Genomic DNA, 23490 nt, shown 5'->3' with positions numbered 1-23490 from the left:
TCGGGCGGGTAAAAGAATGAGAAGGACTACATTGTGGATGTACATAAGTTGCCTTATAAGAAAGTTTGAAAAAGCAAGTTCTCAAAAAACGTCGAGCTGCTTTAAATACAATAAGAAATTCTATTGTATTTTATTGTATATTAAACAAGATCTTAGCCTAAAAATATGACCTTTTAGACAAAGTTATAGGAACTTGGTGTAATTCTGATGTTTAGACTAGTCATTTGTTTTTTTTGGCGCAATTCATTTGCTGTGTCTTGACCCAGTTGAAGATCATCGGATTTCGTACTTTAGATTTGCCTCTACGATCGTATTAGCTGATATATTATCAATTTAAAACTGGACAAAAATCTTCTCGAATATAGTGTAGTGTAAAGGTACATGTTTTGCTTTATTTAGCGTGTAAAACGCATCAGGCCTTAAAATGTGGGCCTTTTGTATACTTTGAATCACTATGTATGTTTTCTAACGACCCCATCGAAGTTGAGGCGCGTACGTTTAGCGTTGTCAAGTTAGCCACTAACTTACAACAGCTGAATAAAACATTGTGTATTCACAGACCATTGTGAACAATTACAGCGCTACTAGGGGCTATCTATTATGAAATTTATTTTTATTATTGGATGATGGGCTTTATTTCTAAAACAAAAAAAAAAGCAAAACAATGGAAGCGTAATAACATCAAAAGATGTCGAATTTTGATCAAAATTGTGCCGATCAGGATATCCAATGCACCCACCGCGTACTAACCAAAAAGTTGACGAATTTTAAAAATAATGTGGATTGTTCTTATATAAACGTCACTAGCTAAAGGAGATTGCACACTGATCCTTTTAAAACTGTATAGTAGCATTTTATATTACAGGACACATTTAGTACTTAGCCAGGTCAGTGACAATCAGTAAGCATCATTTATATTGAAGTTTGCGCTTAATATCAATTGGATCCGATTCAGACTGAAACCCTCTCACCCCTAGTTAATTAATCCCCTGTTTAATTGACCAAGTCAGATTGAAATTTATAAATTTAAATAAATAAGTGTGTTTGAGACGTGCCATTTACGTTAATACTCGATGCCATATGATAGATATTTTAGAAACGCGCACACAGTCACCTAGCTTATGCGGTCTCAAAAACTTCAAGTAAGCACACCGGTTATACGCCCAATCCGGTTCGACCCGCTGTCAGGGAGCTTGCCCCTAAAAAAAACTGCTATTCGATAATTCTAAAATTCCTATGTCTTAGGTAGGTGACCAAGGTTGACTGCGCTTTCCTCCGGAATAAGCGTACATCACGGTCGGTCTCGGGCCACAGATCTTTCATCACTGAGCCACTTAACGGCTATTCTTGTAGTAAGTTGAACGTCCGTGTAATAAGTTCTAGTTGCACATTAGTAGCAATGCAGGTAAGCCCCATTGACTTTAGACAGCTACCACCGTATCGTTTTAGCGACAATCTTCGTCCATCAATCGAAAGTTCACATCGAACCCTGAAACCGAAATATTTCCAAGAATAGACAAACGATAAGCATAATGTTTAAAGTTTATAGGAGAATGTTTATTAAATATTCTTACATATGTTTAATATTAGAGGATACTATCAAACATAAAGGACAAGCCAGGCAAAGACAAGTGGCATTGCATTGGCTACTAAGGATCTTTTCTCCTAACGTAAATAAAGGTAGAAGTTTTTACGCTCATTGCAAAACCTCGCTAGACTTTTTCCTTCAATATGTTGAATTTAATCAGGCTTCATAAGGATGTGTATGCTGGCCATCAATGATTTTATCGAAATCGATCTTATGGTTGGATTTTCTCTTAAATGCACTGTTTTCTGGAACGCCACTCAGTGATGTCACTTTTCATAGGGAATACCTACTACTCGTAAACGACTACGATCTCAGGTGGATTATCACCTTTTTGTCTTACTTTAGTATGGGTTTAAAAAAAAATAGCGAAAATCACTAACAAATGTATCTGGAAATGTTACATTCGAAATAGCGTTTTCTCTGTTCTTAAAAATTCTATTCAACGTATACCTGGTAAGGTTAAGAAGTTTCACTATCAAGTTCATTTATCACCTATGCTATATCAGCCACCTCAATATCTGTCCATCAAATCTTGGTCCTTTCGGTGGTGATCAGTCGATGGCAATTCATACTCCTGAAACGGTTAAGTGATCATCATTCTCCGAAATAGCGAGCAAGAACTTGACTGCTAGTGAAGAAAAAAGGCCTCTTTCTCGTCCGAAATGTGCTGAATCTATTGATGACGGCAAGGACCTTCTACTTCTTTTGCGGCATATGGTCCTTTACTGAAACGACCTTTGAGCGGGGCTTCTTATTCTTATACCAGAAGTACTCAAACACCAATGTGATGCAAGCCATCACCACGCCAATGAAGATCACGATGAACACGCCACCTATTGAAACAATATAAGAACAGCATGAAGCGACCATCACGACCTTTAACTTGAGCTATTTACCAACTACCAGTTTGCGCAAACTGGAAAGTTTGTCTCATGACATATCTGTTTTTTGATAAAATATTTGACAATGGACAAAAAACTGACTGTCCTTCTTGATGTCTAAAGTTATCACCGAGATAAGCAAATAGGACCACTTGCAAGCAGAGTTTTTTAGATGTCAAAAATTTCCTAGAAATTGCATTAGAAAAACTTTAATTAACAAATCTAAGACTTCCCAGAAAGCCAATGGATTTTTTTCTGTCACTCGTGTCAGGGTTTACGGAAAAAAGAAAAAGTAGAAACAGCAACTTTAGGCTAAAAGGGATGCTATGAACCTATATAAACCTGCGGTACAGTTCTAAGTGGTCTCGTTTAAAGAACTGGCCCAACTCCAACACCAGGACTACACTTCTCGCTGAGGTTGTTTTACCTAATACAGAATTTGCACTCCCTAAACCGAAGTAATGATGGGTACAGCAGATGGAATAATTTTCCTCTCGGCAAAAAGCACTTTCGGACAAAGATCATACAGGATCTATGCTGCTTCGAGGTCTGCTACAATTGTTCAAATAGGATTTCATTTATTAAACGCACTTCTTATGAAGATAGATTTAAGGTATACATCAGCGACTATTGATCTCGTGTTTACTACAAGTTGGTTACAAGGAGCGTCATACAGTGCAGGCAGTAAGGTTTTATGTAGTTCAGTAGCTGAACGTGAAATCTTAGTATTAAAGATCAGAGCGCGTTGTTAATATTCTACCCATAGTTGCATACCCTTTTTACTGTAAATGTACCATCAGGCAGATCCATGATACTGCAGCGCTTATGCAAAATAATCAAAATATTACTTTTAGTATCAGTTTTTTTTAGTTAGAAAAAATAAGTTACTGACCGATATTTTTGATAGAGATACCATCGTTGTTTTTTCCTTCATCATCACAGTTTTTCTTTTCGGGGTTTCCATTCCACCACGCTTCCTTGAGGCTTTCTAATTTACGCTGGTTCAAAAGCTTCAGAATGCTGCAAAGTTCGTATCATACGTAACTTTAGGGATATTCTGATCAAAAAAACATATATATATATATATATATATATCTATAGGCCAAAAAAGCTGTATGGGCCAAAGCGGACAAGCTATCACAGAGCAAAAGTTATAAAAGCTGATAAAAATTTTGCTACAAGAGACGAGAGAATTATATGGGTATATTCTCCAAGGAGTCTTTTATCTTGTTGTCTAAATTGAAGCAATATACCCCTAGTTTTCGAAAAAAAATCAATTAAAGACTTCTATGTTGTCAGCCCTTACAATCCCACCTTCTAGGGCCTTATCGGCCAGAGGTAGGATTATACGCGTGATTCTATATATATATATATATATATTCTGCGTAAAGAAGTTTATTAGGGTTATTGGAATGAACAGATAGCGCTCCTATAATCTTAGTTGGACGCTTCCTATCTACTCTTCTAAAGAAACAGGTATTAATATACGAGTGGGCAGTAAATTTATTTGGAAGTTAGTTGAATGTAATTTACTCTGTCGGACAGTTAAAGCAAATAAGCGCATATGTCTTCAAAAACAAACTACTGATGATGCTTTGTGAGAACAACGGGTGACTTGTGCGCTCTACGATTTGCTACTTGCGGTAGGGTGGGCATCAGCAACGGGACTTCCCATGACAAAGCTTCTATTTCCGAGAATACATGGCTGACCTGCCGGAGTGACGCTCCGTGATAACTCGACAGCACTGGCTAATTATCAATCTGTGCCATTGAAGGAAAAAAGACCATCTTCTATGATTATGTTTCCCTTCAACAGAACGATATCTGTTCTTTGAAACAATATTTCCTACCGAAAATTATTCCTCGTACGCACTTTCTACGAATCTGATTATGTGATAGATCGTGATTCTTCTACTGTAAGCACTGACAACATTCTACTGAATTGTATAAATGACTGCCGCGTCCAGTGGTTGTAGATTGTTTGCGCCATGATGAATGTGTACGATATGGATGCCCTTTTTCAAAGCCAATTTGATCGCGCTTAAATCTCTATAATCTCGTGCTTATCCATAACTAGCAAGCATGCCTTCTCCGGGGAACAGCATGTAGTCGCGATAAAACGGTTAATACAGCCTTGAAACCGTGTGATCCATCAAGACAGACTTGAAAAACCTCAGTTTCCAACAGGTGCCCCCATTGGCATATGGTCCTTGAGGTGCACACAAAATACGGTAGAACTGGGTTTCCATTTGCGGATACGATGATACGTTTAAAAATCTGATACATTTAGGAATTAGATACCCTTGTCGGCGACATCGCGTAGTTTCGACGACGCGCCACTGAGAAATGCTTATTCTACTGCGCTGTTAGATAAATTTATTCAGTCAACTTAAAAGGACAAGCATGCCTGCAGAAATTTGACCTGTTAGCAAATTGAAGACGTTAACTAATCGTCGTAGTAGTGACCGTGTAACATAGTAATCGCGATTATCAGGATGACGCGTTTGAGTCCTGTCGACAAACGTATTTTCTTTTCGATGATCCTGCATGAGAATATCGACGGCACAATTTCTTTCGAAAGCTACTCTAAAATAATGGATACATGTGTGCCTACTATGGAGAATTGTACTCAGGGACAATTTGATTTTTCTAATTTATCTGCCTGATAAGCGATCGACGACATTCGAAATAGTGCTGGTCCATATAGCCCCGCATTCTTATCTCGCCGGTTTAGCCCCCATCAGGATTATGAGGGCTCAGTTTACTGAGTTTGATGAAATATAACTTAATTACAGTTTAACATAGAATTGAGACAAACACAACTACGATAGTGAAACGAGGCGGTAATTTCGCTTCTTTATGATTCAGCCAAAGCTCGATCGAGTACTATAAACATACTTAGCAATCTCACATATATATAATTGTACACTATGATGATGTAAAAATTGAGAGGAAAAATATTAATTTCATAAAAATATCGAACAACGATATTGACTAGCGTATGGCGCCGCTGATTGTTTTGCTTAGACAACACATAAATTACGGGAAAAAAAAACGTATAAGCCGATGAAACTAATTTAGATGGAGGTAGACCAGATGATTAAGGTATATCGCCAGTCGATCGCTGCCAGCGATTTTTTCCACCAGTCCTATACCGCGTTTAATCAAATAGTGAGAAATATTCGCTTAATATTTGGCACAGTGATTCCAGTTCCGCTTCGTCATTCCGTCACAATATTCACTTGCCAAAAGTTACTCTGCTGAGCGAAAATTATCATGTCACCGCTACAACATATTGGATCATTCATTTGGACGATATATCTGCGCATGTCACCTAGCAAATCAAATCCGCCCGGCACAATTTTGTACCATGATAAAAAGAAAATATGTGCTTATCGCGATAAACAAGATATTATAGTTTAAATATATGTAAATAAATACACGCCTATGAATACAAGCGCGGAGCTCGTTCCTGTCAGCCAGCGATAAAGCTAAAGCAGTCCGCTTCATTTCGATGGCAGCGGAGCGATGGATTGCGATATGACCGAAGTAGCTAAAGAGTTTCTCCAACGGCTGGCTGATTGGGGGTTGTTCCCAGAGATTCGATGAGAGCAAGTCTAAGCGAAGGGCTAGCGAGTACGAGCGACTTGCGAAGCGACGGAAGTGGTCACTGGGCTAGGTCGTGAGACGCGGGCGTAGACATTTACCAATAGCGGTACGGTGCCAAAATCAGTGTAGACCAAACGTGGGACAAAACAAGAGTTGCAAGCTTGCTGGAAGAAATTTTCTTTCGCTATGGGAAAGTTGGTGAAACGTTTCGGAGTGCCAAGCGGCCTCTGCCAGAGGAGTTAGGAACGAAGCTCGACGAAATCAGGTTTCCCTGTTTTTCTCGCCGCTGAAGGAGTGCTATGCTGAATTGTTCCAGGTGGTTCGAGATTATATGCCGGAAGCCTTTGGCACTTGCTGGAGGGAGCGGGTTCCACGAGCTGTTCTAGTTTCGCGTTGCGTGAGCAAATCTTGGACTAGCCTACCAGTTTGATTATCCAGAACCTCTACAACGATGACGACTTGGCGGCACTTCAACTGGTGAGCCGTCGGTGAGCAATAGTAATCGCTGAACTGCGAGAAGATCGGAAAGTAGGTCGCTTTGTACTCAGACGAGGCATTTTTTGTCGTTCTGGCCGAAGAAAGTTACGATCCGTACTCATAGTGAGATAACACAGAATTTGCTGGACAGAATATTTTTATATATATATATATACATTATTCCTATCCTTTGTCCAAGTAGTATTGTACTATCATATATCACTTTGTGGCATATTAGTGGCAAGGAGTTTCCCCCTCTAAGTCTAGCCGAAGCGGGTCCTACTGGCCTTACCTTCCTTCAACAGATTTATCAAACCGTATGATGACGATTTTCTATGCTAGAATTTGAAACAGCGATGGGAGCATGTCCCAACGAATTTGAAAGAAATGGACATTAGCCACTAAGACTGACTTTAAGAACTTAGTTCACAACCGGAAAATTGCAGCAAGGCATATTGGAAATGGCTCGTATAAACGGTTGGTGCATTTCTATGGTCCAATGGTCAAGTACCAAATTTTTTATGGTAATAGGCATTGCAAGACCAAATCTCCAGGTACAAAACGACGACATGGCCAAATGTTTCCCGAAGTGGTCATGGTCGTGTAGAAGCATTCGTTAAACATTTTATGTCGACGTTTACATTTTAGTGCTAAATGACCAGCGTGGGTTAAGTAGATTTTACGACCCCAAAATATTCGATACGTGAGGAACCATTCAGTAAATGTTATTGTTTGCATCGTTGGGAATAGATAATCGAAAATGGGTAACAAAAGAAACGATCGTCGACGAATGTACGCTTGGCGCCATATAATGTGCAGGAGGTTGCAATATACACATATGCTGGCCGTTCTGTGTACCTCTACATGTCGACTTTCTACCCAAGGGTTTTTAGATAAACTTAAATGATTCAGTTGGTTTTTAGTAGAGAGCTGCCGTTGGTAGGGAATTGAATATGAATGGTAATATAGTTTAAAGTTTGAACATAAACACTTGCCTGAAATCTTAACCGCCTCAAAGTAGCGCAGAACAGCGAGAACTAAAATAACTGATTATTTGGCCTAGTTACGGAGCGTATCCGAAACAGAATATTTGTTGTTATTGTTTTCGACAGCTCACGCTGTGGCTAAGATGAGTTCGAAGATGGCCAGGTAAACAATCAACTAACGTCTAAAAATAGGCGATTTGATGATCACGGTGTGAGTTAGGGTCAAATTTTCGAAAGGGAAGAGGGTGCTTTGAGTCGGATGAGCATAAAACACAATTAAATGAACCGTATGCGCTATCAGTACAATGAAGAGGTAAAAACTAGGCCGTAACCAGTGAGGAACCACGGATTTTTATACGCTTATCTCACTCGTTTTAAACGCATATCTAATCTAGACCTGGGTCATGCTACGTACGCGCTTGAAAGTTGATCACGAAGTGGAGAATTCTGCTGTACAGCAAGCGCCAGCGGTTTTCGCGAGAACTCTGAGCCTATCTGGGTAAGGTCGCAGTTGGTCATTGTTGCGTACTTGATCTGTGTCGCATCAGCTAAAATGGCGCATAAAAGATTAATTTTAGGGCATGTATGATCGGATGGCTTAAATTAAAAGCCAAATCTTATATTTACGATAATCAATAACTCAAAGAACAATCAATAGTTATAATTAAAAATGTATCCAAAAACAATTTCAAGGGCTTTCTTGGGAATCTAAAAGACTTACTTAGAACATTGCCAAGAACATTGCCAACTTTAGAGTTGGTAAGGAAGCTCTATATGACCTAGCTTTCTGAACTGGCTGTGACATGGTCTTCCATTGACATAGTCTATAATGCTTCTATAGGTAAGATTTATAACTTGTTTCAGGTCCTTTGCTAACATCTAATTCAGGTTTATGTTGTAAGTAGATTTGAATATATGCATATACGCAGATAATGTTTGAAATAGTTATTTCGTTTACCAATGAATGCGAAACCGTCGCTTCCCTGACTATTTTTGACGCGGGCTACGCCTTCCTCGAAAGTCAGGGGCAGACTAGCTTCCTGCATAGTCCACCAAATTTTAGTATATTTGTCACTGACTGGATAGTCCCATACGGCCAACTCAGCCCTCTGATCGTCAGTGAGCGTGTCATCGAGAGACATGTTTTTCCAAATCCTATCATGTAAATGAGATTTCAGTGAGCAATACATCCGATGATTTAGCAACAAGATCTGCAATCTAAAGTAATATTTACTATGTGCGTCGAAACTTATGTCAAGTCTTGTAATATGATTTTGTTTACACACTGTAGTTTTCAAGCGAAACCATCACCTCATAATGTCGTAATACTCACTCATAGAATTTCTCTTCGATGTTAGCCATTCGGTGGAAATAGGTAGAGGCTGTCGTTTGACCTTGGGGAGCGTACTTGACCTTATACTGTTTAGAAAGGTCATCCAAAGATTCGATTGGCGACTCCAGACGGGACACAGTGAGGAAAGCGGCCAAATTGGCGGTGTACGAAGCAATTATGATGAAACCAAATAACCACCAGGTCGCTGCAACCAGTCGACCAGATAAATTTCGTGGAGCTTCACCACCACCCTGAGGGGTCAGCGATGTCATGCAGAACCACAGGCACTCCTTCAGGGTAAACTCACGTTTCTCGTCATCGTCTTTGTATTTTTCCTTGTTGTTTCTGAAGGGACCCGAACACATTATTATTTTATAAGACTGTTATATGTGTGTGTGTGTATGTGTGTGCGCCAACTGTCGCTCTTTACCCCCGGTAGGAAAAGCCATATTCGACGAAGAGCATTACAAACTTCATTCAAGTTATCTCAAGCTATGCTAGTAGAAAATCGAATAAATTATACGATGAGTGACTCTCAACTACCAGACCTTAAATAGAAGCCTATTGCTGTCGGTTATTGAAAAGATCGTTCAGTATACAAACATCCCGAATGTTGTCAAGTATCGAGGTTAGAATTTTTGCTTACCTATAGCTGTACGGCGATAGTCTATCGAAAACGAACATCAGAAACGATGTAAAGAAGTAGGCAGCCAAGATGCAGCCCCACACATTTGTCTCGAGTACAGTAAGAAACTTGAATAGCGAGGGTTTAATCTCGGGTTTTTTCATCAGAATTGACAGACCGACAAGGTCATAATAAGGCACCGTGAAGTCAACCACTGTCTCGCGTTCCGCCATGACCGCGATCGGTCCAAGGGCGATTTCCGCTTTCTGCTCGTGAGCACAATAAAGAATCAAATTTTTTAACAGCTTCGATAGGGATGTTTCATGTAGAACGTATGCTATAAGGAAAATTTCTATATTGTGTAACCCGGCAATGCCACACGGTCTGGCAAAATGTGAGTCGGCACTATTTGAGAGACCCATACAGTTCTACTAGATATCAGCGGGTTTTAGATACATGGTGTAGAAGAAGCCCCAGTGCAGTTCGTAAATATCTAGTTCCTCACATAGGGAAAACTATTCTTTGTCTCTAGTAGGATAAGAGATAGATAGGACCACAACACGGCTTGTGATACCTTTCATGTTCCAACATATTTCCATAAGCCTAAAGCATATTCGTACGTGTTCCTTATGATCGGTTGATTTCAAACCTTTTTTACGAGCTCGCCAATAAGTCCATTCCACAGGCCGGTCTCCTTGTCTTTCGATCCAAAGTGCTTGTCCTCAACAGCGTAAATATTATACTCAAATTTGAGAATCTTCTTGATTTCGTCAATCAGGTCGATACAATAACCGTAAAACTCTGGGCCTGATCCGTTGCCTTTATAAACGAACGGAGGTTGCTATGCAGCCGTGCAACAAAAAATGCAATAGGTGTCCTAAATCAACTATTCGATCGCTTATGGTCTCGTCTACTCATACGTCTGTCTACACAACGATTGAAATCAACGTGCTGAAAGATAAAAGCGAAGCTCATAATCGAAGTAATTTCATTTGATAACATTGATTCACACAATTCTTCACTTAAAACCTACGATTAGAGTGACCACTTTGTAGAAAGTCACCGATCCGAATTGTTCCAGTGCGGTCTGATCAGCTTTGGTCCACATCGCCGCTTTCGCATCACCCCCATACACGTAAAAGCCTTTTTCGTTGTCTTGTCGAGTTTTAGACGCCGTGTAGTTAAAGTGCGCCACCTAGTGAAGTCCGCATGAGGTCAAAAACTATTTCTACTAGCGATCATCTAGTCATTTATGCTACATCTTCATCATTATGCTATATCTTTATAAGGCAAACGGAATTTCGTCGTTGTATGTTTTACAAACGGCACCGGCATTAAGTGGCTGACGCTTAACACGAGGCAAACAATGACTCACTGCTAACAGACTCACTTATTCATGGTCGTGCTATCAACGTGTTGCTCGTTTAACGATATATGTTCTACAGACGAGAATAAGAAAATATTTCGAAAATTAGCAGATGCGAATTATAAGTTACCTTCATATTAATGGCTTGATAGCCGGGTTTGTTTCCCGCATCAGTGAAGTAAATGTCACCGTAGCGGGTCGAAAGCTTCGATGACTCCAATGCGTTTAATAGGTTATAATCATCTCGTGTGGCGGGTTTCTCACGACACGATGCCCTAATAGGCTGCTTCGAATACTTGTTATCCGCGAAAATACGGGTTATCATGTAGTAGGTAATTTCCTCATAGAACAATCCGTCCAGCTAATCGTAAATCAACAAAATACGTGTTATTGTATAGGTAGATCTTTTTCTATTCCTTTCCAGTAATAATACATTATTGAAGATCGAGAAAATTGCCAAGTGTCACCTTATTTCTGGCTAGAGGGCGGTATCTATCTAGAGGATGGTACCTTCTCACTGCCGTACGCGCCATCGATTCCAATACGCTTTCCTTCCTTATCAGCAGGGTGGACAAAGAGTACTTCATGGTTCATACAATCCTCACAGACCGGTTCGCCTTCCTGTTTTGTAATTAGCACCCAGCAATGATGACGCGGTTTCCAGTCGTTCTCCTGGGCGGAATGGAGGGCATTACTCAGGTGGCTAATAGTTCCCACAACGAAATAGTTGGACACATCAGTTGACTGAATAACCTTCGTCTTGTTAACAAAATCCGCCGACGATTCGGACACTTGGCGCATGATGTGTCGCGTGGGAACGTTCTCCAAAAGGCGAGCGTATTTGTGGTCGATAACTTGTAACATAGGTAAACGAGAATGAGTTACTTAGTATTTGGACTAAACAAGTTACAATGGACGAGTAGATAAAGTGGATAAGTTCAGCGAATGAACTTGTGTATTTTCAAGAACATAATAACATATACATATGTCATATAAATACTGTGTACAGATTAGTAATTGGCGCTACTTTTATTCTTTAGTAGCTTGATCACTTACTGACACTCTTATCATAAAGAATTCCAGCTGTCGCTAGGTCCATCTTAATGCTCAGTTCCCGAACGGCCTGTGTGTACGAATCGCCTGGCGGCGTCACGTGTATCAAGTAGTCATTCTCCTCTGGTTTTTTACCATTCCACCCACTCATCTGATATTCGTCGGTGCTTCCTGTGCCGTATTATTGCCGCCCCCATAAAGTAGAATGTAATATCGCAAGGTTATAGCTATAATAAGGCCTTTGGTCACTGCAGTTTATCAGAAAATGCTTATGACGTAAAAATAAATAAAAATAGGCCTATGTTATGTTAATATGTTCGAAGTGATTATTCACGGAAGAATAAGCTCTGCATTCGTGCACGCTGCTTAGAGCAGGTACGGTAGGCAGGACTTGGGATTGGTCCCGTGTCCTGAAGTCATTCCATAGTCCCTGTGACAGCTTCTCACGATGGCAAAACAGCAATATTTCCACATCTATTAATTCCCTTGTTTGCGGCGTAAATAGGCTATAAATGGCAGGGGAGCGCGCCATCTATGAGTCAATAGCCAACGCCTAAATGAGTTCACGGTATCAGTAAATAAATATTAGATTTAAGAAGGCTGCTGTCTAGTTCTAATCAGTTGAAGATTGATGTAGACAAACGAAATCATTGAGCCTATGGCAGATCTTTCTACATCATCTCCTGGAGTCAAAAAACCTGTAGTAGAATAAGGAAAATGCTAGAGACGTTTTCGAAGTCGCCTTATGATAGCGGCTACAGTCAACGGAACCCTTATACGCCACACCGACAAAACCTTGACAAAAAAACTATTTACGACGCACACAATAACAATGAGTTCAATGCATCCACTCCAAATGTTCTCAGCAAGCGGAATTCGCAAAGTAACTGCGTAACGTAAAAATATAGCTTATAAATTGTTTCAAATATAAAACTAATTTTAATATTCAAGGATCTGTTTACAGAACCAACTTTCATCTGAAGGGATTGAAGTCCGTATTCTCCATGTTTAAATCACTAAATTTTCGTAAACACAACGGTACTTGGGCTCTTTTTCATCTATTTTAGAATTCCTGTTTGTGAACAGTTCTAAGCCTGCGACTGGGGCAGAAACACATCATGCGACCATTGCGATACAAACAGAAAAACAACAGATTACAGCTATACAAAAACCTATCAAACGATAAGTCTTTCGGTTACTTACGAATTAACTAGGTGGTCAAACAATATAATCGATATGTATTTTACTCATGCGGCGTCGTACCATTGTGACAACAATAGGTTAAATACCCATTAGGAAATACATCTCAAACAACATACCGTATGAGAGATCCAGTGTTGGTATAGCGAGATTTCTCACTGTTTGCTTGATTTCTTTTGTCAGTTTATAATAGTTGCTTCCGGGTGTACGAACCGTATTTATAACGAGACTCGGCTGATTCTCCATAATGATGTCGCATACTGAACAAGCCCGTCGAGAACACCCATTCAAAACCAGACTAGCTTTTAATATATACGAAAAAACTTCATATGAACAAAGCATCTGTCCTATCTGATCACTGAAGTCGACAAAATCCAAGGCTCAGCCGCCGTGCGTTCCCACATTGGTTTATTAGAGTTAATAATCATAATTGCTGAGCGGTGTTTAAGACAGGAGTAGAAGTTTATAGAACATTCTGCCGTTCCATCTGTGCAAGTGTTCTATTCAAATACTTACTACTTAATAAGCCTGAATGTTTTTAGCATGATTTTAAACTTACAATCTTTTAATTCGTCGTCTGCATCCATAACGACGAACTGCCAATGGATAGTTTTTCCGTCGTTTTTTGCACGCTGTAGGCCAGCTTCAACGGCTTGTCTTGCCAGCTCGAACTTCTTCTCGACGATGACGGCTGTCAGTTGGCAAAAAAATTGATCAGATCAGACTGTTTCCTAGGTATGACATTATAGCTATGGTAGTAGAATCAGGGCCACTGGTCATCATGCTTGCCTGAGTTGAAGGCGATTAAGGTACTGCCTAGCGTGCGAACAACGAACAAATCACGATTATGGGTCGTAAATATAAAACATGGGTCGTAAACATATCTCGTAACTTTTTTGAGTTTACGTTACATACGGTCAAGTATGATTTTAGTAGGTATTTTCGAATAAGGCCTACTTCAGCCTCGAATGGTCAAAGATTGTCTGCAGTGAGTCCGGGGTCAACGCTATTGAATAAGATCCGTGTAAGCGACTTAAGTGATTGCACAGCGTTTCCAATGGCCATTTTTAAAGGTGATCACACTGACTGAGTAAATAATACACGCGGACTCGCCACTGGCCGCCACTGAAATCCGAGTTGTTGCTCATTTAGGTGTAATTAGAATATATGTAGCAAATATGTATATGTAATTTAGTTAAGCGGATGCAATGTTCGAACAACAAAAAAAAGGCTACGCCAAAAAAAGATTACATGGGCACAGTAGGTGCTTAACAAATAAGCTATCAAACAAGAGGCGTGAGAGGTACAAACGATTTTTCAATCGAAAAAAGTATTTGTAGCCAGTAACAATGGTGGTGCTCGGAGTGCTGGATAGGCTATTGTTCTATCATGCCTATCGGTCCGAGCGCCATGCTACATACGCGCGCACAAGCAAATATTTGTATGTAGGTAGATTCAAGTCGCCGTGGTAACATGCACGACGCGGACGCTCATCTAGTAGGCTGAAGCGAGAAAGTTGGGTTGTAACGCGTGAGCTGAACCCAATGAAGTCGAGATAGAGAAAAACACAGGGAGCCTGCTACAGAAAGAGGGGGGTAAGAAATAGTTAGCTGGGCTGAGAACTGTAGCTTGATCGATCGTTTCCCTCGGGGTATTCCTAGCAGAACGACTCTTGTTCTGACATTTCTTGCGCGGTTTCGACCGCTGGCGGGGAGCGTGATGCTTATGTTATGTCTACAAATGATACATTGGTGGGGAGTTTCTGTTCTGGCATAATTCGTTACAAAAAGGGACAAAGGAACATGGTTATAGGTAAGAAGCTGGGTTTGTATTACTCTCTCTCTCTCTACAGATATATATATATATATATATATATATATATATATATATATATATATATGTGTGTGTGTGTGTGTGATATATTGGGCTAGTCTTATGGTCCAGCAACCCGTCGCTGCGCGCATCCAAGAGTGACGGACCATAGGCGAGCGCGCGCGCAAGGAGGTCCCTCGTTGCCAAGGGCGGGTAAGATCTGCGAGGCTACGACGGAGTTGGCCCAGGTTTAATAACTCTTCGTAAAGTTGACAGATCACTGCAAAATGCGTCAACTGCTACGCATTGCTTTGTTGATATAAAAAAATATAAAATTTTCAGTAGTTATATTATCAACCAGCCTGATCTCTAATGTAATCTATAAGGCACTCAGAACATCCGGCACTTCGATATTTGAGCAATAAATAATACCTAATTATCAGGCGCTATGCCGAATGAATGTCAAAATCTCGTTTTTATATTTATTGTATATAATTTTTGTCAGGTAATGGATGAGCTAGGTCTAATAAACAAATAGGCTTGAATTAGAGCCGCACACATGAAAATGTAGAGTCATATGGATATATAGCTTCACCCGGTTTTTGATTACAATATTGCATGTTTCTATTTCCTCAAAGGAGAAAATGTTATCTTGTATTGACGTTCAACCAGCGTTTTACTCTATATGAAACAAAGATGGCCTCGCAGTGATTCAAGCAGTAACCTAGGAGAATCTTTAGTAACGGTCTAACATACCAGCTAACATATCTGCAGGTTTTTGCAGCAGGATAGAATATAGGGCGCAACGCACTAATTTTGCAGTAGCCTAAACGGATTGGGGAAGCGCCGTAACGAAATTGTACCTTTACCGTAGGCGGAAATCGTCCTGCAAAGTTAGGTTTATTGTTGCTGAAAGGAATCCGGTGGAATTATCCCCCGAGGAGTTCTTCCCGCTCTTCTCCTTATATTAGCCAGCAACTATAGATAGAATTGTTTCATTTAATCAAAATGCGTTCGATTGCTACGTCGTATACCTTAATATGGGTTTAGCTTGACCCAAAAACAACTAGGGTCATTGGGCTCAGTTTTACTTTTATCAGGAAACGATTTTCATTGCAAGTCCAAGAATTTTTCGTTTCCATTACCGATATATTGCACACGATGCGTTCGTAAGAACGCATCGTGTGCAATGTATCGGTATCGAGCTGCTGAATTCTAGTTGGACGGATCTGTATATATGTACATTATTACATGGACAAAGAGAAACATGAAGACCTCTGTATGGAAACGTTCATATTTAAAATAAAATCATAATTAGTTGACTATATTTTCTGCTAAATAAAGTGAGAGTGAGTGCTTTTCCCGCGACTCTGTTGCGAACGGCATAGAAAAACTAGGCTTGTTGTATATGAGAACTCATACCAGAAATAAGGTCTAGTAAATTTAATGCCGTATGACTAAAACACCTCATCACCAATACCTCGGTGTTTAATAATCTGTTTCGCGTAGCTCTGGGCATCATAATTCAGGCAGTGACAATGCACTGCTAGTATTAACAAGAGATCCCTTTGTCCCTTTCGGGATCGTTGAGCTCACAAAGAAAGATATGTAAATACTGAATAGTGGCAATAACTGCGGCTTCCAATCAGCCAAACAAGCGTCGTTACTTCGACTACACGACCCTAAAAAGTTGTCTTGGCAGTGATGAGCTTTTCTAATTAATAGAAACTGTACGCGGAGATAGAAATCAACAATGAGAGAACAACAATAAGGGTCAGTACGGCACGAGATGGCAGTCCTTGAGATCGGCGTAGACCGATACCGTTTTGCCCCACCGCTCTGGCGGTTTAGGTCTGATACAGCTCATTTACAAAGACTATACGATAGAACGGCTTATTAATGTTAATTACTGGTCTGAGCTTGACAAAACTGCTTTCGCTGTTTAGCTTAGCAACTCTTAAGCGATAGATATTACCGTTCGAACCTTCAATACTCATCGTTCTTTTAGACTTTGGTTCGTGTACAGGGTCAATCACTGCTTATTGTACCGATACTGAATAATATACGGAAGTCCTTGAAGCAATCCGAGCTATGAATAGAATTTTCTTACATGTAACGTTACTGAAGGCTCACCCGATAATAGTTCTTGTTACATGATGGCAGTTATTTATTTCAAGAGCCAAAATGCTTCTCTGGCATCAATTAGACCAATAGATATCTATGCTAGCCTAAAACTATTGAATAGCTTAAAAAGTAGTTTTCCTTTTTCAGCCCTTCTAAACACTGCTAGCCTTTAGGGAAAAATTAAATCTACCCCATTGGCTTTCTTACACCGACACCGATGCGGCTGCTCGTAACATTGTCTTGATCTATTTATCCGGCAAATATTTCGTATGCATCTTTGATCGTCGTCATTTCAACGATGCTTTCCCAGCAGGATAATGAATAAAATATCATATATGCAGCCCTTGATACTTTGTCTTCGATCATGTAGGACACTGCTATTTGCGAGCTCTGTTAAAACGTAATCTCTGTAGCAAACGTGGGCCAGGTCAGACAACATTCGCCTTAAAACAAAAAGATCTAAAAATTGCTGAAATCGCTTTCTGACCGATCTATTATATCTTATTCAATATTAAAGATAAACTTTTGCTTGTTTGCAATAATATATATATATATATATATATATATGTGTGTGTTATGGTCCGGACCAGAGAAGGCCCAGCTGAAAATTGACTTTATCATAAACGAACCTGGGAAGCGTTCTTAATATTATTTTTTTTTTTATGGCAAAGTACTATGCGTAAAGAACTAAGCAAATCCGGTTTACGTCTTCACAACAGTTGCTTAATAGACAAACCGACCAGTTTGTGTGAAATATGCTCCCAAGTGTATAGGAAATAATCTTTAGTACTTGTATATACGAGCTATTTGCAGCTAAATCCCCTAAGTCGCTATGAAACAATTTCATTGTTGGTCTGAGGTTATATCGGTGTATATCTCTCTATGTCGGACGTAGGGTGCCACATATCAGTACAGATCTACATTGCCTCAGGGAACACCGTTCGTTGTGGGACTGATGTTCTTCGATCGGTACCGCCTTAGCGGTCTGCGAATTTAGCAAACTCAGAACTATGAGTAAGAGGCACACTTGCGGTATGGCCGATTTGTAAGCCAATACAGGCTGGTATGACAATAAAGGAGACACAAAGAAGAAACGACGGTAGGACTAGCTTGGTAACTTGGCTGGGTGATCAATCAAAATAGTACAGGGTTCTTTATATCAAATTTACTTTGTTAGAAGCTTTCATCTACGTATGCTCACCGTAACGGTATCGCACGAATTTCATTTTTAGAAGTGCTAAAACGCTAGGATAAAACAAAAAAAATAAAGAAATTGTTACCAATATTAAGCGTCTGTCCAAGACCATTTTCGACGAAATATAGAGTCACCAGTAATTCGTATACTACTCTGCAAATAAAAGAAACGCAATAAATCAATGAGTTATGGATGGGAATCGAACGGTAAGGACACTTCTCTAACGATGAACATAAAAAAAAATGAACATTTTTCGAGGCGCGCCGGCACTACGTTTCTTCTAGGACGTTATCGTGTTCAATATCAAACTACACTGCACAAGCTGCTGCTCGGCCTGAATAGGCTTGCATCTTTAGGAACATTGTGGACCTTTATCAGTTTTCCAAAAAACAAACTATGAACAGAAAGAGACTGCCATCACGAAAGCGTACTTGCGCAACCGCTCTATGCTACTTCAGCAAAGTCTCTCTATTTAATCATGCCAATAAAAGCTCCACTTTGATTTTGGCAAACGCACATCACGAAAGCTACTTGGGCCGTGATATTGCTTCCGTTTCCAACAGATTCTCCACCTTCCAAGTACCCAAGCCAAATCGACGTATTACAGGTATAAATCACGATACATGCAGTGACGTACCACACTACCGATACAGCACGCCATACCCTCCCGCTAGTGTTACTTTTATCGCATTACAGCGGCGGGTAAGGGCGCCTGCACGTGCATGCGCACGTCGCCTTCAGCTCCGTAGTTAAGTGATCCTTTGATGTGAATAATTATTTTTTAGGACTTGAAAAGGAAAACTAAATTAAGTAGAATAAGCATCTTGTGCTTTTCCGTTCGCTAGGTTGTCAATCACGCGCAAAGCCCTATCAGCGTAAAGTGGTGTAACACATCCCTATCATCGAAGACAATGTAATGTCACATTTAATCGTTTGTTAACGAGAGAAACTTACCGTAAAAGGATCTCCATAGCGGCTTGGAATATTCACGCTTTACGCCATCTGAAGACGTGGTCAGCTTCATGACTTCAAAGACCTTGACAAAGACCGCTCCTCGATCGTTTATTGGCCGGCCGCCCTCTCCCATCACGGGACCGCCCACACCAATCAGCGTGTTCACGGATACTCATGGGGGTAGTCTGACGGAAGCACCCGAACACTGATGGGGATTCAAGATAGATATGCGTTGTCCAAGGATTCAAAGAGTCGCACGAATGATTACCCCCCTTCAAACCAACTTCATTCTCTCTCGCCTTGAACATAAGCCGTCGTCGAGGGAAGCCGATCAGGCCAAACCTGGTCGACATTTCGCTCGATGGCGATAGTGTCATAGATGGTCCCGGCACCCCCGGTCATGCATGCCCTACTTGTTGAAGACACTTTCCACAGTAAGACAGGATCGACACATGGGCGACCTCAGCGAGAACGGAGGGATTCTCGAGGGAAGAAGTACGAGTAGGGGGAAACGGTCAGAGTGGCCGCTGCAGAAGCGTTACGCATACTTGGCTTACATACTCGATTCCATTTTAAAATTAAGAAGGCGACCTAATTCAATTCGCAACACTATCACGCTCGTTCCTATATAGGAAAATCTTATACGTCTAACAAATACATTTCGAGCACATGCAGTCGACAAAAACTTCAATTGCGGCATTTGTAATCGACCGTGGTTTAGGTCGAAACAAAGTTATAGGAGGAAGCGCATGAAAAATATAAACGGAAAGTAAAGGATAGATTTTCCAAGCTATTTAATGCCCCCTAAATATAAAAGTCAAAGAAATCGACAAAAAGGGAAACAACAAATTGCTTGCCTAAATTGGCTTTGGTTCATAAACTAAGATTAATTTTATTTACTTTAACAAATAAATTAGTTTGCGCTAATAATGGCAGTTGATTTTATCATACTTAATATACGTGATCACACTGTAATACCAAGAAATAGATCGAATGCTATCTACTATCTTGTCTACTTGTTCGTTCGAGGTATTTCAGTGTTCCCCTTTGCTCTCTAAATAGATAATTATGCCCACCATGCTCGATTTACTTTTCTCTGGTTTTTGTTTTTAATTATTGGGTGGTACCGTCATTCCTATGCTGCTTAAGTAGCCCTGACACCCTTGAGAGTAGTCATATCGAGCAAACATCTCATCTTGCTTATATGACTTATTAACAGTGTTTACTAATAACCTATTGAGAATACCTATCTACATTTAATTTAACAAAGTTCATCTTTAAATCTCCATCACATTCTATACAGGTTATCTGTTCAACTTCGTTTATTCAAAAAACAAAAAAAAAAAAGTAACTTTGGAAAATTAAAAAGACAAGTGTCATTGTAGCGCTTAAAAATATATAATTTAGTCAGGTGGCACGTCTATTACAAACAATCACAATAAACATAAAAACAAATAAATAATAAAGACATTATTCTTTCTTTGGAACATTTCGCAACGTCCGCGATCTGATACTGCCGTAAATTGATATTAAAACGACAAACCAATTTGACTTGGCTAAAACAGGAAATAAAAGTACCATTACTCATAAAAGCAGTATGTCTACTGATTTCTATCTTTATAGTTAGAAAGCAAAGAGAATAGGCCAGGTAGATATTTCATAGTACTCTGTTTAGCTTTTCTAATTGAGCGCTAACACTATATAAACTAGACTATTATTGCTACCTACTAACAATGTCTTCATTTATATATACATTTGGTATATACCCAGCTTTTGCCAGCTTAGGCAACAATTGTGGGACGGCTTCATTTTTAGGCCACTCTTATGCTAAGGGTACGGTTGCATTGGTATGGTTACTATGGCGGAGTTTCGTTTCCCGCGCGGGGGCTCGGACCGCTAAGCCTTTGACAGAAAGAGCCTACGAATTGCTGCTTCAGGTTCTCCAAGCGACCTGTTTCACATAGCCTGTATGAATAAAAAAAATCCATTTTCAAGTGACCATGTTCGTATCTCTTCTGTACACCTAGGACCTTTCTGCCCTGTTACCCTACCGTCTGGACCAATGTAGCATCGACTGTGACATTACTAAGCTTTACTATAGAAGCCTTATGATGTGCTCATTATATACAATCATAGATACGCTGGCCTGCCCTCGCATCGTACAAACGTAAACGCTCGCAGTGTTGGTACCTTATGTGCATCGCACCATGCTTCCAGTGGTCGAAGACTTCCGACATCTATGAATTTACTTGTGCAAAAAGGACGTATTTAAAGGAACTGTCGCCTGACATACAATATAGCGGCACTCTGCTAGATCTTTCTAGATCATTAATAACGTATAGGAAATCTGTCATTTTAGATGAACCTTAGTTAGTTACTAGTCGTTAGTTAGGTACGCTGTAGAAGTTAACTTCCATTAATGGTATTTTGTCAGTACGTTCGTACAAGTGAATCTCGAGGACTGCAGAGAGAGAGAGGGGGCCGTAGAGCTGAGACCACGTTAAGGCTGACTAACTGACAAAAACTATGTCATGATGGACGCTGTCGAACTCGCATTTGCGATTGGTGGCCAGGAAAGTACAGCGCGGGCTTTTATGCATGGATTTGAAAATCGTCTAATTTGATCTACGTTTATAGCTGAAGCCGAACCGATTTCGCCTACGTAGTTCGTTGTTTTCGTGGTCCATGGATATCTAATGTAGTGATAATTCTTATACCTGCTTAGAGCAGATACAGTGAAGTCTATCGTCAAAGCTACATTTTGTGCAATTTTGTCTAGTGTAAGAAAGTCGTTAGTGTAAAGGTGCCGATGTCGAGATACGACCCATATTGTATTCATTAGAAGAACAGCTTTGGGTTTCGTCAGCGTAGCCTGACTCATTAACAGTTTCGGAGACGAGCGGAAGTGGGTCTGTTTTCTTGACACGATGTACGGTATTTTACTAATTATTATTTCGTTATAGTCATTTGAACAGTATTGCTTAACAGAAAAGCGCACGGAGCTTGAACGGGAGCACGTCCATGACACTCGCAGGAACTCTTTAGTTCGGGAAGCTTTTGAAACATCTTCGGAATTAGGTACATCTTGTGGGATGCAATGCTCCGAATTTTTTTCTCATCTGACATTGATCAAAGCCATCTCTCTAATCAATTGTGTCTTTTGCTTATTAGCGAGGGAAGGGTGTGGAAGCACCGTTGAACAAGAAATGCAATGATTCAGCATGTTCATGAAAGCCTCAGGTACAAATCTATCGTGGACAAAAGCCTTCTAAGGACGATAAAGCCAAGCAACTTAGTCCATGTCATTTGTTCCCGAGTTTTCTTCATTACAAACCAGCAAACAGTCGTTGATTCTTTAGCAACGAGAAAATGGATGCAAAGATCAATTGAAGGATCCTGAAAACGTCCCCATTATGGATAAAGCTAAACCAGTATCCACGTTCCAAACGCCCTATTCACTTAAGGAAACACCATGCCACCACACCTGTATTTAAAAAAAAAACTTGTCCATTCCCAAAAAACTCTATGGATGGAAAATAGGTGGCTGCTATATAGAATGGTGAATTACACGCCTTTCAGCAAAATGGCACGCCGCTGTCCAAGAATGTCCTTTACCAAGGACTACGACAGCCCCGCGGTCCAAACCTTGTATCTGATTTACCTAGAGTTGATTGTGACCCTTAGGGAAGCGTTTAAAACATGGAGGGGCATGTTCGAATAAAAGATTCGTAGTCGGTATAGGCTCTGGGTTGAAACCGTGATCGAAGCTCAGTGATATTTGCCAAGGCTATTTTTTTTATCGGTGCAGGGAAACAATGTCTTTCAAAGATATTTCCGTGTCTAGGTGCGATTAGAATAGAGAATTTATTCTGGTTCTATTTGAAATTATAAATTGTGTGTAATTGTCTCGGAACAGTCATCCCAGTTTTAAGCATCACGTTCCCTCATTTTTATGTTTTCCTTGCCTGAAAATATCGCTGAGCTCAAACGAATCGAATTCAGTCTCCTCAATGTCAATCTGCACACTTTGTACGCGGAGTCCGATTCATTACTGCTTAGCTTCATGTTAGGGATTGAACATTAACGAAGTCTAGGTAGAGACCTGATCGGTCATCGCTATAACCTGCAGGTTGCCCTGTTATCCTGATCCATGATCCATATTGCGTGCACACTGTCCTTACACTGGTTTATGCTGCCGTGTTACAGTTAGGCCATTATCACAGGCTGAGTATACATTTCTCTCATTGCAGTTCCGACATAAAAGCCGCTAAGGAAAAACACAACGGA

At 40.2% G+C, this 23490-nt stretch overlaps 1 protein-coding gene across 5 annotated transcripts; it reads right to left on the bottom strand.

Moving 5' to 3' along the window:
- Positions 1 to 828: 828 nt before the first annotated feature.
- Positions 829 to 19257, bottom strand: Ir25a (ionotropic receptor 25a). Of its 5 annotated transcripts, none has more exons than XM_086990686.1 (16): positions 19204 to 19257; positions 18335 to 18402; positions 13678 to 13809; positions 13238 to 13378; positions 11922 to 12089; positions 11376 to 11719; positions 10996 to 11226; positions 10533 to 10694; positions 10149 to 10340; positions 9521 to 9765; positions 8875 to 9219; positions 8500 to 8696; positions 7957 to 8089; positions 3362 to 3489; positions 2039 to 2421; positions 829 to 1489 (listed from the first exon to the last, which is right to left on the bottom strand). In XM_086990686.1, exons 1-15 carry the CDS (start codon positions 19218 to 19220, stop codon positions 2285 to 2287), a joined length of 2640 nt encoding a protein of 879 aa, XP_086846812.1. In that variant the 5' UTR covers positions 19221 to 19257; the 3' UTR covers positions 829 to 1489; positions 2039 to 2284. The 5 variants fall into 5 exon arrangements, with proteins under 5 accessions (XP_086846812.1, XP_086846813.1, XP_086846811.1 ...); XM_086990687.1 differs by having other exon boundaries at positions 2081 to 2421; XM_086990685.1 differs by having other exon boundaries at positions 2099 to 2421.
- Between the last annotated feature and the right edge of the window lie 4233 nt (positions 19258 to 23490).

The sequence above is a fragment of the Varroa destructor genome, unplaced genomic scaffold (genome assembly GCF_002443255.2).
Source record: "Varroa destructor unplaced genomic scaffold, Vdes_3.0 BEIS01000005.1, whole genome shotgun sequence".
NCBI classification, from domain to species: domain Eukaryota; kingdom Metazoa; phylum Arthropoda; class Arachnida; order Mesostigmata; family Varroidae; genus Varroa; species Varroa destructor.
This window is presented reverse-complemented; position numbering and strand designations above follow the sequence as displayed.